Raw genomic sequence first — 16,410 nt, 5'->3', positions numbered from 1 at the left:
CAAACAGCATCAGTTTCAGAGCGAGACAAAGGACATTGGTCCATCCCGGGCAATGGGTGGAAGAGACTATTCACATGGTAGGAGGGGGAGAAGGCAGGGCTGAACCATTCTGGGGGTGTGGAAGATTATGGCAATGGTTAGTATTTGTTTCCAAGCACTACTGACGATGCATTGTCAATACGTGTGTGCATTGAACTCAGCACTGTGTGTGTATTATGTTCAGCCCAGTGAAGTCTGTGTGTGTACACCGAGAGGCTCAGAGGAAGCAAAAAGGGCTGTCATTTTCAGGGGTTCCCTCTGCACCTCGTAATACCATGTAATCCCATGTGCAACCCAGAACATCTGTGTGTGTATGCATGTTAGTGTATCAGAGCAGTGTTTGCTTTTATCTCCAGCTTTCCTCTGTGGATTTGTTTCCTTTGCTTTAAATAAATAAGTATACTTACTAGGGTTCCCACTTGGAAATCAGTGAGGAGGATTTTCCAGGAAGTCTCTACATCATAGTCAGTGTGTGTATTAATTTAAACCTTGTGTATGTGTTATAAACATCACAACTGTTGCTAATGAGGTGTTATTTTAAAATGACTCACGTGTCCCAACATCGTTAGTATAGAAGTTAACAAGAAGTATAGAAGTTTTATTTAATTTGTTCAAATCGCAACACGGAATACACTAATGAGCCAAGTAGAATTTCAAGGATTGCATGAAAACACACAAAAGCAATTTGACCCCCTGAGAAAATCGCAACTCTTGCGAGAATTCGATACTATTTTACATTAAAACAAAGGAAAGGCACAACATCAACACCTCTCTAAATAAAAGAGCCAGTCAAGCTTGTGACATGATTTTCTCGGCTTTAGGAATGCTAATGAATGCTGGTGTGCGTTTGTGTTACCTGGCGGCCCAGGTGATGGGGACACGGTGGGCAGCATAAATGTTGAAGGACAGTACGTTGGTCACCATGCCTGCCTCCTGGATTGGTGCTGTGGCCCGGCTGCTGTGTGGAGCCGTGTGGAAGTTGGCGTTGAATGTGCTGCAGTAGAGCTCCACTAGATCCAAGATGGCAGCTGTCAACCTTTCAACTATTTTCTCTGGAAAGGGAATATGAACAGAGTAGAGGTCAAAGACTTTTCCATGTAAACACACTGATGGGCCTGCAACTGGCTCAAGATGTAGATGCACAACACACACAAATCTACATAGTTTGATTTCAAGCAGTCTTTTTTAAATCAGCATGTATACACTTTTTGGAACTAGTCTTTATGCACAAATGTTTGTGCATACTTATAAGAAATATGTAACAAACGATGGAAAAAAAAAGTCTACACTTTTGTAGCTAAATAAACATTACACAACATGGTTATATTGTATGGTTTAAGTTACCAAAGGAATGTGTGTGTGTGTAAGCCCTTCAGAACATACAAAATAGGTTGGTCTTAATTTCCCTCAATTGTATATTTTGCACATTATTATAATTAATCACTAGGATGGGTTGCCAGTCCATTGCAGGGCTCCACACACACTCACACTCACACTCACACTCACTCTCACTCACTCTCACTCACTCTCACTCACTCTCACTCACTCTCACACTCACACTCACTCTCACACTCACTCTCACACTCACTCTCACACTCACTCTCACACTCACTCTCACACTCACTCTCACACTCACTCTCACACTCACTCTCACACTCACTCTCACACTCACTCTCACACTCACTCTCACACTCACTCTCACACACACACTCACACACACACTCACACACACCCCTAGAGGCAGTTTAGTCAGTCCAGTGGGGAGAAAAACAGAACAGTGAAAAACATACATGAACCCAGGGAGAACATGCAGAACTGTACATAAACAACAACCAGGGCTCAGGATCGAACCCTGCTATGAGACAGCAACATCCACTGTGCCCATTCAGCACTTTTTAAATTATTATTATTATTTTTTATTTTATTTATTTAAAGAAATAACACATTTATTAAGGAAATCATTCACATTATTGTTATTATTATTATTTTCATTGATCACGGCTAATACCCGTGTATCCTGTGCATATTTATTGGGACAAATAAAGACTCATTTAGATACAGCACATGTTTATGGAGTAAAGCACAGAAGAGGAAGGTGAACAGTGTGCATCCTGACGCCAGACATGCATCCTTCCTGTTTATCCCAGTAAAGACAGACGTCCTTGCAGCAGGAGGTCTTTCCACACAAACACACTCTGACTACGAATGGCCGCACACACACACAAAAAAAAAAAAAAACACTCCTAAAAAAAAAAAAACCCAAAAAAACCCCCCAAAAATTATATTTAAGTATCATCAGTGAAACAAGACTTCACAGAATAATACATAGACGTTTAAACTCAAAAAAGGTCAAATGACTTCTATACATGGAAGTTTGAATAAAAGGCAACAGCTACATTTCTAATTTGCTAAATTTCTGTTGGTGAATAACACTAGGGCCTGATTATACATGCCTTTAATCAGTCTTTCTTAGTTAGCTAATCTTATACTAACGGTTGGTTTGCCTGTAATAATTTTTTTGTACCCTGAACAACTAAACGGCTCAATGATTGAACTTACATCAGCTCCACTTGATTAAACTGAGTTACAGCAACACAGTTTGTTTTTGTAACGCCAACATGATTTGATCAAGATCCAACCTGGGTCGCTGGCATTGTGAAACAGCAACAGCTGTGCTGCTGCACTGTTACAATCTTTCTTTCCTTCAGTGCCAGAATCCTCACGAGATGTCATAACGTAATTGCATAACATTTAACGGCCCGAACTGATCATTCACTCTAAATAATTGAAACAAGTAATTATAAACATACTTAATATAAGCAATTAAATCATGTTTTGATGAAAAAGTTAGCATTTTTATGTAAACTATGTTCTCTTAAATCTGACCGCCTACATATTCCTGTTTTCCCCCCACAGTTCCCACACAGGAAAGCTTAATTTCAAAATGATCAACTGATGGAATGCTTTTGTTTTATTTTACTAAACGTTATTTGGCACCGTTTATAATGGAAAAAATCGAATATTTCCCAGTTATTGCTAATGTTGCTAATATATTGAGTAGTGCAAAAACTTTATTTCTATAATAATTAATAAAAAAAAAAAGATCACTGCGAGGTTCATTTTTAAGCAGTGACGAGAAAATAATGGCTATAGTGATACTGTCTCTAAAAAGCAGGTCACAGCAGAAGCGTGACACACAAACTTCTGGGGATTATGGGAACTGTACCTCGGTTTTCTCTCTTCGTCAGCACGCTCACATCCTGTGAAACAGAAACACACAGACAGTCAGAAAGCAGATGAGACTGTTGCACTGGGGGGAATTTCTGCAGCATTAGTGTTTTGGCTTTAAAAGGTTAACAGTATGAGAGAAGATGTTCGACTGTACACTGTGTTCGCACGTTGTGCCGACACCAGCGTGGCTGTTTATAATAGAGCCTCCAACAGAAATATGGTGCTAGTGCAGCGTGCAGCTCAGCAGACCAATACATCACTGCTTTCCAGTAGCTCATCCATGTTGGATTTTCCACAGGTATTTATATTTGTGTCTGTGTGCATGTGTGTGTTCACCTTCTGCACTCTGGGCTGCAGTCTGCAAGGGCAAGCAGGCAGCTGATTCAGGGCTGAGGTGATGTCGGGTGTTTCCACAGCAGCAAGCGAGCTGCACAAAGCCTTGACGGACTGAACCAAGCGCTCCACGTGCAACTGCAGGTCAGCCTGTAGACGGGGAGAAGTAGAAAAAAAAAAAGATATATATTTGTTGAGGTTTAATATTTTTAGAAGTGTTGAGGTGCAGGTAGATTTACTCATCATGTATATAAATGCAATATACATTACATACACACCACTGGCACCTATAATACAAATCCTTCATTATATATCCTGATTTGTATACTGTTGGGTACCACTTTGTCAGTAACCTCCTTTGTTTGGAAATAAATAAATAAATAAATAAATAAACCAAAACCTTGTCGACATCGCAACTTATTTTCCAATAACAGCATGTCCCCGAGTTTTTTTTTTTATTCCTCTTATATCACAGCAATTTGCCAACACCAAGTTTTGTTGTTTTTTTTTTTGTTGTTGTTAAATAATTACAGATCACATTATACTATTTTTCTGTTCCTATTTACATTTTGATGTTGTAAACCACTGTGAAATTTCTATGATCTCTTATTATATATTGGTAAATGGCGCACTTATATAGCGCTTTTATCCAAAGCGCTTTACACACCAATGGTAGCAGGAGCTGCCATGCAAGGCGCTAGCTTACCATCGGGAGAAACTTGGGATATAGTGTCTTGCCCAAGGACACTTCGACATGTCACCCGGGCCGGGAATCGAACCGCCAACCCTACGATTAGTGGACAACCCGCTCTACCACCTGAGCCACAGCTGCCACATTTACCATTTATTATATATTAAAAGTTTCCTTATCAACCTCTTCCTTCACCTCTCTTGAGGTAAAGAAGACAGAAAATGCAGATTATGTTACAGAGGAACTTCACCCTGAAGTGTAAAGAAAACCTAAAAGAACAGCTTTATCTCTGAAAGTGCTGACACTGGAGACTCCTTCCAAAAATGCTAAATAAATGCCTCCTCACAGAAAATTACACCATATGAACAATATATTTTTTTTTTTATCCGTTTCTGTAGACCGTCTGCCATACGAGTACCTGTGTTTTAACTGTTACTTTAGAAATGTAATAATGTATCAAACACTGCTATGAAATTAATCATCTTCTGGCCAATCAGATTTGAGCAGACTTGAGTTCTATGGGTATAGTAACAGCTCCACTTGCACCAAACCACTGTAATCAGAGAGTCACCTAATTCTCATTCTATAGGATTTGCTCTAATTGATCCATAAGGATTTGATATCTGCAGTGAGTTTTGTTATGAATCCAAACTCGTCTTACCTCTGATAATACGAAAGACTCTGCCTCATTATGAAAGGTGTCCAGAAGCAATGTTAGTGCTTCCCTGTGAAAAACCCACCAAAGTCAAATGTTAGGTACAATGATGACATTTATACTCCTATAGCCCCTTACATTTTCTACCAAATTTGATCATTTGACAATTCCCACCCACTAGATAGCATGGATGACACTCTCAGTATAAAGTGCTATCTGCCCTCTTTCTCATACATGTGCTCACAGATGCCCATGATAGGCAAGTGTTACTGTGATTGACAGGGGAGCGAGAGATTTTGCAATCTCTAGAATATAGGGCGAGCACTTAGGGTTAGGGAGAGCCATAAGTATTTTTATTTTATTTTTTTATTACTGATCCTTCTTCCTTCCCTCACCTTGTCACAGTCTGCTTGATGGGCCTCTCCTGCAGCAAGATGTTGTGGTTCAGGGAAGATAGCATCTCATCGTCATCTACCTGCAGAAACAGTTAAAAAAAAAAAAAAAAATTCACCCGTTAGATTTTCTTCTAAAATCTGCTTATATATTATATATACACAACGTCATGTGAAAAAAATAAGTACACCCTATGGAAATTGTTGGCTTTTTTTTATTTTATTTTTTTTCTAAGCACCTCAGTGCCTATTTATAAAGTTGATACACTATCCAATCACACATAAAATTGACATTTTGAACCCCAAAATTTCATCACAGGATCTGCTAGTAAGTCTCGCAACTGTTGGTGTCAAAGTGCATGCAATTACAATCAGAAAGGGATTTCACATATTTGACAAATTTTCAAGACTACAGTTTGCCAGTGAGCATATAGGCAAAGACCAGACCTTCGGAATAATGTGCTCTGGACAGACGAATCAAAGCTAGAGTTGTTTGACCACAGTAACAGCGGACATGTTTGGCAATGATCAAAGACAGCTTTTCAGGAGAAGCACCTCATACCAACTGTGAAGCACGGTAGTGGAAATGTTGTGGTTTTGAGTTACTTCGCTGCCTCAGGGACTGGACAACTTGCATTTATTGTATCAACTATGAATGAATTCTGCATCATATCAAAGAGTGTTGTCAGATAACGTGAGGCCATCTGTACGAAAGTTGAAGTTGAACTGAAAGTGGACCCTTTCAACAGGATAATGATCCTAGGCACACTAATGAATGGCTAAAATAGAAGAAATGAAGGGTAATGGAATGGTCTAGACAAGGCCTGGATTTTAATCCCATTGAAATGTTGTGGGGGGATTTGAAAGGGGTAGTACATGCTAGAAAATGCTCAAACATCTTGCAACTGAAAGAATATTGCATGGAAGAGTCGTCAAACATTCTAGCAAGCCTGGTGGACAATTATGAAAACCCACCTACAAGAAGTAATTTCTGCTAAATATGTTAAAAAAGCCAACAATTAATTATTTGATCAAGTTTGACCCCAACTTCTTTCCATTATCACAGCACGGATGGTTATCTAGCTTTGTGCGATAAGGACACAGCAAACGAAGATGGCCCTCCTAATGATGGGATCAGAGTCAGAGTCTGATGAGGTACTGGTGCCTTGTACCTCTAGAGAGTGACAGAATAGAAACATGTCCACTACAGTAGTGGTCATCACAAGCAGGTACATATGGTAAGCTGGCCCATATAACAAAAAGGTACTTGGCTACTGCAGAAGAAGAGGTCAGCTATATTATATGAAACTGTGAACAAGCTAGTCTGTCTGAGCAACTGGTTGCAGACAAACAAAAAAAAAAACCATACACACTAACATTTTGGACTATGCACGGTATCTACGATTGTCGCTGAGGGGCGTGGTCGAGCATCAGCTGTGCACGAAGAGGAGGTGGGCCGAACTGGCAGGCAATGCCTACTCACCTGTGCTGGATTAGCCAGAGTTTATTTGTGTGTGTCTGTCTGTGCTTTCAGTGACGAGCATGAGTGAGATAGAGAGCCAACCATCACAGAGATGTGTGTGTGTGTGTGTGTGTGTGTTTGAATGAGTCCGCTAAAAAGCGAAAGTAAAAATAGAGAGAATAAAAAGGCCCAAGACTGAGTTGTAATCAGTCTGCCTCCTTATTCCCGACCCAACCTAGAAGTGTTACAGCAATATAATAATGACAGGTCAAATCAAATCAATTGAAATATATCCGAGTACACGTTACAGGAGAAACTTGAGAAAAATATTTGTGCAGAGACCTTATTTAGATGTGTAATTGTGAACGGACTGTGTTATTATTTTTAACGGACATTATGTCTGACAATTTTTTATTTTATCGGACATTTTGAACTTTTAACTGTCAAAAAAAAAATAAAATAAAATAAAAAAATTTACTAGCTAATGGAAACTCTGACATATATACACACACATGTAACATTTGTCCAGTATAGCACAGCTGCCTATCTATATCTAATCACAAAACACCATGTGGAAGGTTTAAGCAGTCTATGCACCCTGATATATAAGGTCTACCATCAAAACAGCACGGTTAAATGAGCAAGCTATATATAGTTAGCACATTTTACCCTATATTGTTTTTGTGTCTTCTGGTGCATTGACAATCGTGTGCTTTACGTTTCATTGTCATTACACATCTGATCATTTCAGCAAGCAAACACTTGGGTTACCATTATAAATACTTGTTATTATACATTATGATTGTCTTAGAATTAATGTAATAAAGCAATATTACGGACCTCTCTCTGACATACCACTTATGTATTTCCTGAGTTTGAGTTTATCTTGAAGCGGCTAATACTATATTTTACTTTTATATTGTCCTGTCTTGTTTCTGTAACAACACAATCTCTATTACACCATGAAGAAAAAAAGAATTGGAGAGAGTAATGCTGCGGTCATGGTACCTTAGAAGTTGTCATTTGAAAGTTATTTGTGGTAATATGCAAGTAATAACGTTATTTCCCAGCTCTGCACATTTAACATGCAAAGTGGGGGACAACATACATGCCACCGTGAAAGCATGTTTTTGTTTGCAAGTAAAAAGCTACTTTAACAGCACTTTTACATTTACAGGCCCGAGTGGCTATCGGTTCTGCTCTACAACCCCGATTGCAAAAAATTTGGGACGCTGTGTAAGATGTAAATAAAAACAGAATGCGATGGATTTGCAAATCTCATAAACCCATATGATATTCACAATAGAACATAGAAAGCATAACATGTTAAAATGAGTCATTGTACCATTTTAAGAAAAAAAAAAAAAGGTCATTTTGAATTTGATGGCTGCAACACATCTCAAAAAAGTTGGGACGGGGGCAACAATACCCCCCCAACCCACCCACCCCTTACAGGGAGTTCCCATTCCCTTCCCTACTCTATGTTTTCAATACTGTGATGGCTCTTGTGCAAACTCAGGTCTCAAGAAAATGTGCTGTGTTGTGGTACTCACAGTGCGGGCTAACTCCATATTAACAGAGCTTCTCTTAGTGAGGAAAAGCTTGATGTCCCAATCAAACTTCAGACACTGCTGGATGTATTCAAGCCCAGCCAAGGTCTGAGAGCTGAGGGAGAGGGAGAGAGGGAGAGGGAGGGAGAGAGAGAGAGAGAGAGAGAGAGAGAGAGAGAGAGAGAGAGAGAGAGAGAGAGACAGAGAGAGAGCACGAGGGGGAGGCAAAAAAGCTCTTTGAATCTTTGTGTGTCCCTTGTGATACCTAAAAATCATATGAAACATTTGCAGGGAAAAGTCACAAACTGAAACAATTATTAGTGTATTTTTTAAAACCATACTGTCATCCTAATAAACACAAATAAATTTGCACTATGTTTGGCTTTGACAAGAACTTGATTTGCCATTCAAATGAGTGAAGTTGAAATATGATTTTATCTGTGTTGTTTCGAAAACCACAACCTATTTCCCCCATCCATAGCCACTGAACTATAACATTTAACAATCGCTGACGTTTTTCTGCATTCCACTGTTAGTTACTGCCAGCAGTTAACACCATGATTTATTGTTTAATCTCATTAAAAAGCAGGCTACTTGATTCTGTCGTCAACACTGGTGGAATAACAGTGCTACACAGAGGAAGTCCCTCCCACTTTGCACAAGTTCAAGGTTATCGTGACGAGACACATTTCCGGCCAGCTGCGCCCTTAGCAAAAACATCCAACTCTTACACACAGTCACACATACCACTTGCTATTGTACTCTATGCACTATGACAGGTTGATTTACGTTGCTGTTAAGTTGTGTAATACATTTCAGTCAGGCATTGCTCTCAACCACACTGGTCGGCCTACCAGCCAATCAGAGCAAATATGAACACATTAAGAATTACACGCTGGATAGAGGTTGTCGCATTTTCGAGGAAACCCACTGTGGTTTTATGCAACCACAGAAATAAGCACAGCAAGTTTTTTTTTTTATGTTTTTTTTTCTTCTGAGGGGCTCTTAGTTGAATGACGACTATTGGTACCACAAACCACTAAGCAGGCGCTTTTCTTTCAGAATCCCCCCTTCTTCCGGCCACAGTGCTGGCAGCAAACACTGTCAAGGAAAGAAACTGCCTATATAACACGTCACTTGTTACATTGTCTAGGAACTACTTTTCATGACTGACCCAGTACACATACTTTTGTGTGTTTTTTTTTTTTTTTTAAACATTGAGTGAGATCTGGGCTGGATGCCCAGGCCTCTGTGCCCAGTGTGAGGTGGGCATTATAGCCACAGGGGAGGGGGGGAAATAGAGAGGTCTGGGTGCCATGATGGCAATGGAATGGCATTACAGGAGGCCTCTGCATGGCCTGGTGCCAAACTTTCAGCAACATCATTCAGCAACTCTAAACCACTGCACCATTTGTAGATCTTCTGTTGTGGCATGTTGCAGGCAATCACTAGCATTATTTATTTATTCATTTATTTACAGCATTTGGCAGATGCCCTTATCCAGAGTGACTTCCATTTATCTCATTTATACAACTGAGCAGCTTGAACTCAAAAGCTTCCGATCAGCAGTCCATTGTAACCACTGCGCTACCACTGCCATTTCCGTACATTATTTAGATACAGGAAGCTCATGATTAGCTCCAGTTGTTGAGAAAAACAAGGGATGGAAACGTATGCATTTATTCTCCCGCATCAAGTTCAAACCGCACGTCGTTTCTTTGGCATTAGTCAAGTGCCACTACGGACCAAAGCATAACCACCTCGAATTGTCTTATTTATAACCATAAACTATTCACTTAAATATTAAACGGTGATCATTGTCATCATTCACTCAGGATAGCTGATTCTCCTTACCTTTGTAAGCAAGAAATTTCATATAACTGGAGATTTACAAATTTTAGTTGAATACTTCTGGTGTAGAGAGTGATTATGAAACTGTAACTGGGTGGGAAGGACTTCGAGAACTCAGGCTGGAGATCTGGGCAGCTGTACTTTGCACTAAACAGCCAGGAAGCCCACTAAGATCTTAGGTAGGAGTTAGCGAATAATAGGAAGGTGACATATAGATGGTGAGTGTGAAAGCTCCAGCTCAAGGAATGAAAATGAGCAGCAGGAATTTATAGGGAGGTGGAGTATCCTTTTTCAGTTGTGGAGGTGGAATTTCAGTCATCTTTCTTTTTTCTTTTTCTTATTATCTTTTGCTTTTATCGCACCAATACCATGCTTTATCAGAGAACATACCTGGAACTTCTGAGATCAGTCAAAACAATTAGTTCATTTCTAATGCATGCTTCTGCAATATTCCAAGGCCAATGTTGCCATAACTATTAACAGTAAATATACTGCGCAGCCCTAACAAATGCTTTCACTTTTTTTTTAAACTGACAAAAGAAAGTGCAGTGCCAAGTTCCTGAAATACACAAAACGAAGCTGGTTTTGCAGATGCTGCACTGCCACTTCTTGGAGTTCACTTGTAGCTCTTACTTGTTGAGATATTCAGCTTGGCCACACACTTTCATCAGGTAGTCGTCCACATCGATTAGGTCCAGGTCGTCATGGGCATAGCACAAGGTCTGGTATATCAGCAGCTCAATGGTGGATGAACCTGAGAAACCAGAAGAGGATTTTTCAATAGAGGTTTTAAGGCAGCTGGATAATTCAGATTATACCGATGCCGTCTTTCCAGTAATTGGAAAGGCTTCATCAATAGAGGGTAGGCATGTGACGTGACGGAAGCCAGAACTCGCCGTGGTCACGCCCGCTAAGTAGCAAAAAGACTGAGCGGAGGCATTATTGTACTTTACACAGAAACACAGAAAAAATGCATCTAAAATGGGAAAAAGCTGTTGTGCGATTGACTGTGCTAACAAGGCGTCATCCCACATACTCACTCAAGATATAACTGCAAACATCAGCGCTGCTACATGCGAACATGTCTTTCCAAGTCCTGCCATACATTTACAATGGCCTGTCTAAACTGTCCCTGTCTTCTCTGCAGCTATCCAAGGTTTCAATGGGGGCTCATTCATTCTCTGACTGTGTTTTACCTTCACCAATATATAACGTTAGTAAGTGGAAGCAGTGTTCGCTACAAAACAACTAGGACTAGCTAGCTTACGGTTTGGCAGATAAAATTATATAATAAAATAAAAATATTTGTACATATCTGTCCACATACAACCTGAATGTTTATTGGTGTTCTTGTAACTTTAATTGCTCCAACATATCTTGCCTTGAAGACAGGACCAAGCGTCAAGGCTTTTGTAAGCCTTCAGGTTTTGCTTGGTGTATTTCCACAATGTCGAAATCAGGTACATATAAATGTCGGGAGAACCGATTTCTGGCCACATGCCAATATCCATGGACCACATGTTCTTGGGCAAGTTGTAAGGGTCACTGTCGAGTCCAACTGCCTTTAATTTAAGCTGATATTCGTGAGTTATATTAGCGTTTTCGCAGTTTCCCCTATTAAAACCAGCCATTTTGCTGGACGTTTTGCCACTCAGTCCGGCCAAGGGGGTGTGTTCAGGTGTGAAAGTGACGTCAATGCATAACCTCTATTGGTCTGATTTCTAACACTGCACAATATCATATCAACAGACAGGAAAAACTGATTGGGGGATTAGAGTGTATATAGAGAGATACACTCACCGTTCACTTTAACTGGAACACCAGCACACCTTATTTATGCAGTTACCCAATCATTCAGTCATGTTGCTGCAGCACAATGCATAAAATCATGCAGATACACATAACGGCATAAATGGGCAGGTGTACAGGTGTTCCTATTAAAGTGGACGGTGAGTGTATTATGCCAGTCTGCAATACAGACTGTTTAATCGATAGAAGTTTCCAATTGGTGCCACAAGCATGGCTTTTCCTGTCCACACACACTTAACCATCTGCTCCATTTACACAGAACTGCTAGCCAGCAATCTGGAACAAGCCAGTAAATATCTTACACTCAAAAATACAAAAAAGAATAAATGGACCATCCATATTTTATTTTATTTTTTTACAATTATATCTGCGATTAGACTGATAGAAATAAAGGTTTCTCTCTCTCTCTTTTTTTTTTTTTTAAATCTCCATTTTCCTCTTTCCCACATCCAACAAATTTCTTAAAAATAACAGAAATACAAGTGCCTTTTCCCCATTGATTATTACACAATCAAGCAAAGGCCATCTGATCGGATACAAATATAATAACCGCCTCATGGAACTCTAAGGCCAAACCTATTACATGGATATACAGTCTGAGATGAGCAAAATAAAAGAGAATGTACAGGTTCCTTGGTTTGTTCCTGCTTACTCAGGCAGGGCCACCTTCCAATCATAAACACAGGCATGACTCATGAAGTGTACTGAGCAAATACACTCCACTGACAGGAAGGGGGTGGAGGATGGATCACCAAGTTCACAGAGAGACGCGTCTCTGCCAAAATAAGCTGTAATCAATTTAACAACATGCTTTAGGCTTGCTGATCTGATTGTTGTACTCTGTATTTCTGTAAATATGCCCTAGTTTATATGAGACTTTCACATAAGAAGGTCTCAAACTAATCCAGCCCTCTCTGCTTGTGTAGGCATATTTGTGTGTGTGCTCCTTTTAGCGGGTTGAATGAAAAGTTGGCTATTTTAATTGAAAACAGATGGCTGGCACACTTTCCTTCCACTGTAATTTCATTAAGAGGATTCAGAGCTGAAAGCCCTTGCAGTCTATCAGATGAGATTCTCAAGTCTTGGCCAAATGTTTCTGCTGCATATATACAGTGCCTTGCACAAGGAATCACCCCCTTGGCACCCCTATTTTGCTGCATTATAACCTGCAATTTAAATGGATTTTTATTGGGATTTCATGTAATGGACATAAACAAAATAGTCCAAATTGGTGAACCGAAATGAAAACAATAACTGGTTTTTAAAGATTCTAAAAAAATTTTTAAAAAAAAACGGAAAAGTGGTGCGTGCATATGTATTCCCCCTTTTGCTATGAAGCCCCTAAATAAGATCTAGTGCAACCAATTTCCTTCAGAAGTCACATAATTAGTTCAACAAAATCCACCTGTGTGCAATCTAAGTATCACATGATCTCAGTTTACACCTGTTCTGAAAAGTCCCAGAGTCTGCAACACCACTGAGCAAGTGGCACCATGAAGACCAAGGAGCTCTCCAAACAGGTCAGGGACAAAGTTGTGGAGAAGTACAGATCACGGTTGGGTTATTAAAAAATAATTACAATAAATAAATAAATAAAAATATCCAAAACTTTGAACATTCCACGGAGCACCATTAAATCCATTATTAAAAAATAGAAAATATATGGCACCACAACAAACCTGCCAAGAGAGAGCCACCCACCAAAAATCACAGACCAGACAAGGAGGGCATTAATCAGAGAGGCAACTAAGAGACCAAAGTTAAACCTGAATTAGCTGCAAAGCTCCACAGCAAAGATTGGAGTATCTGTCCATAGGACCACTTTGAGCTGTACATTACACAGAGCTGGGCTTTACGGAAGAGTGACCAGAAGAAAGCAATTGCTTGAAGAAAAATATAAGCAAAAATAAGCATGTGCTGTTTGCCAAATGGTATGTGGGAGACTCCCCAAACAAATGGAAGAAGGTAGTATGGTCAGATGAGACTAAAATTTAGCTTTTTGGCCATCAAGGAAAACGATATGTAACTCAACAGTTCTTATCACCCCGAAACCACCATCCCCACAGTAAAGCATGGTGGTGGCAGCATCATGCTATGGGGATGTTTTTCATCGGCAGGGACTAGGAAACTGGTCAGAATTGAAGGAATGATTTATGGTGCTAAATACAGGGAAATACTTGAGGGAAACCTTTTTCAGTCTTCCAGAGATTTGAGAATGGGATGGAGGTTCACCTTCCAGCAGGACAATTACCCTAAGCATACTACTAAAGCAACAAAGTGGTTTAAAGGAAAAACATTTAAATGTCTTGGAATGGCCTAGTCAAAACCCAGACCTCAATCCAATTGAGAATCTGTGGTATGACTTAAGGATTGCTGTACATCAACAGAACACATCCAACTTGAAGGAGCTGGAGAAGTTTTGCCTTGAGGAATGGACAAAAACCCCAGTGGCTAGATGTGCCAAGCTTATAGAGACATACCTCAAGTGACTTGCAGCTGTAATTGCTGAAAAAGGTAGCTCTACAAAATATTGACTTAGGGGGTTATAAGGCAACAAAATAGGGAAAATGCCAAGGGGGTGATTACTTTTGCAAGGCACTGTAGGACGGTGCACAGCTCTTCAAGCTATGTACATTTTGATATGCATGTGTGCGTGTGTGTGTATATATATATAAAAAATATATTTTTTAAAAACCGGTTTGACAAGTTTTGTAAATCATAAACCTAAGGCCTATTAAACTGACACATCACAGTGGTTTCCTGAGCTGCCTACTGGGGGATCTAATACACCAGACACAAATTATCAGGAGGATATCAAGCCAGTAGTAGAGAACAGCAACGATGGCAGTGCATGGGTTCTCCAGGCCAGCACCTAACCAAATTTTCCAGAGCTGCTTCAATGAGCACACTTACATGAACACTAATTCTCATAGTGACATCGATCACGTTATTCAAGTTTACCCGGTAAACAACACATTACAGATCATAAATCAAATCAAATTAAAGCCATGCTTGGATTTAGCCAGGTAGGTTTTTCACAACACTTTTCAGATTAACAACTGTTAATCGGATATCTTTTTTTGCATGAACCTGAACTTAACTTAAGCAGATAGAGAAAAACTGTTCTGGACCTAAAAAAAAAAGAGAGACAGTAATATGTGCAATTTATCTACTTTAAAAATAAATATTTACTTTGAGAGCTGGCTCATTAATAGTCAGTACCAACTTAATTGTGCTTCCAACCAACCAGGAAATTCATAACTCAACGAATCTTGGAAATATATGATATTTTATACCATTTGTCCCACAGCTCTACTGGATCCATTCAACCCCAACATTGATTACATTCCAATAACTGCAGGTCTCAAAGTGCTTTAATCCTCGTATAGCACAACAATTCTTTTATTTATTTACGAACGTTAGTTCCTGAAGACTTCTCTGTGCCTTAAAATCTAAAAGGAACAGCTTTACCTTTAACTGTTACAAAGTGCTGACAATGGAGACTCCTTACAGAAATGCTCGCAGAAAACGTCATCATAATCTATTTATGTGGAGGATCCACCATAAACGTTGCTGTGGAAGCTGTTATTATAGAAATGATTGTGCATTGGAACCAGAAAATTGATATAAACTTGTGATTTGCCTTGCGGCTGGAACTATTTTCACAACTGCTTTTATAGGAAAAATATTCAATGTTGGGGAATTAATGGCCCTCAACTTCACATTGAGCCACATCAGACTACGCAGGCATTGACTATTTTCCTATAACGGCATACTCCTTCGTCTTTTATTCCATGCATAACGTATAGATTGGAAAATTGGAATGCTACAGCCCAACATGTTACTGTAGAAATAAAATTAAATTGTTGCCTGACTCAAAACTTTGATCGAATAATTACCAAACCTTACTCTGTCAACAATCACATTATTTTATAAACATACTGAATGTCAGTACACTCTGGCTTACCATCACAGGTGAAGATGAGTGGCTCTCGGATGTGCTCGCCGATGACTGTGACCTTTATGCTGACCCCGAGCCCCTGCTGCAGCTCCTCCTGCGCCACACATAGGCTCCACACAAACCCCGCGTTCTTAGAGCGGTCTGTGCACGGGTAAGCCGAGCGCAACCTGCACGCACCAAACACTACACTCAGAAAACATCATACTGGACAACGCTGACATCATTAAAGGAGGATTCCTTTGACTGTGCTGCATAAAAATATCTTCTTTTTTTTTTTATTTAAGATCACTGATCTAAATGGCAGTGCCTACTGAAACTAAGAATTAAAGCACACTCAAAAAAACGGTAAAATTAGTAAAATGTATCATGAACAATTTCAAAAACTTGTACTGAATTAGGTTTACCTGATAAATGGAAGTAATGTGAAAAAATTTTA

General features: G+C 39.6%; 1 protein-coding gene across 1 annotated transcript in view; it reads right to left on the bottom strand.

The window, feature by feature from the left end:
- pik3c2b (phosphatidylinositol-4-phosphate 3-kinase, catalytic subunit type 2 beta) overlaps nucleotides 1-16,410 on the bottom strand; it is a 59,959-nt gene that overhangs the window by 32,117 nt on the left and 11,432 nt on the right. Inside the window, exons 4-11 of the mRNA XM_017450338.3 lie at nucleotides 15,981-16,141; nucleotides 10,838-10,958; nucleotides 8,357-8,468; nucleotides 5,345-5,424; nucleotides 4,956-5,019; nucleotides 3,607-3,753; nucleotides 3,266-3,299; nucleotides 896-1,091 (exon numbers count right to left, since the gene is read on the bottom strand). Coding sequence (XP_017305827.2) covers nucleotides 896-1,091; nucleotides 3,266-3,299; nucleotides 3,607-3,753; nucleotides 4,956-5,019; nucleotides 5,345-5,424; nucleotides 8,357-8,468; nucleotides 10,838-10,958; nucleotides 15,981-16,141 — 915 coding nt within the window. The remainder of the gene's footprint in view (nucleotides 1-895; nucleotides 1,092-3,265; nucleotides 3,300-3,606; nucleotides 3,754-4,955; nucleotides 5,020-5,344; nucleotides 5,425-8,356; nucleotides 8,469-10,837; nucleotides 10,959-15,980; nucleotides 16,142-16,410) is intronic.

This window comes from Ictalurus punctatus, chromosome 21 (assembly GCF_001660625.3).
Source record: "Ictalurus punctatus breed USDA103 chromosome 21, Coco_2.0, whole genome shotgun sequence".
In the NCBI taxonomy this organism is placed as follows: domain Eukaryota; kingdom Metazoa; phylum Chordata; class Actinopteri; order Siluriformes; family Ictaluridae; genus Ictalurus; species Ictalurus punctatus.
This window is presented reverse-complemented; position numbering and strand designations above follow the sequence as displayed.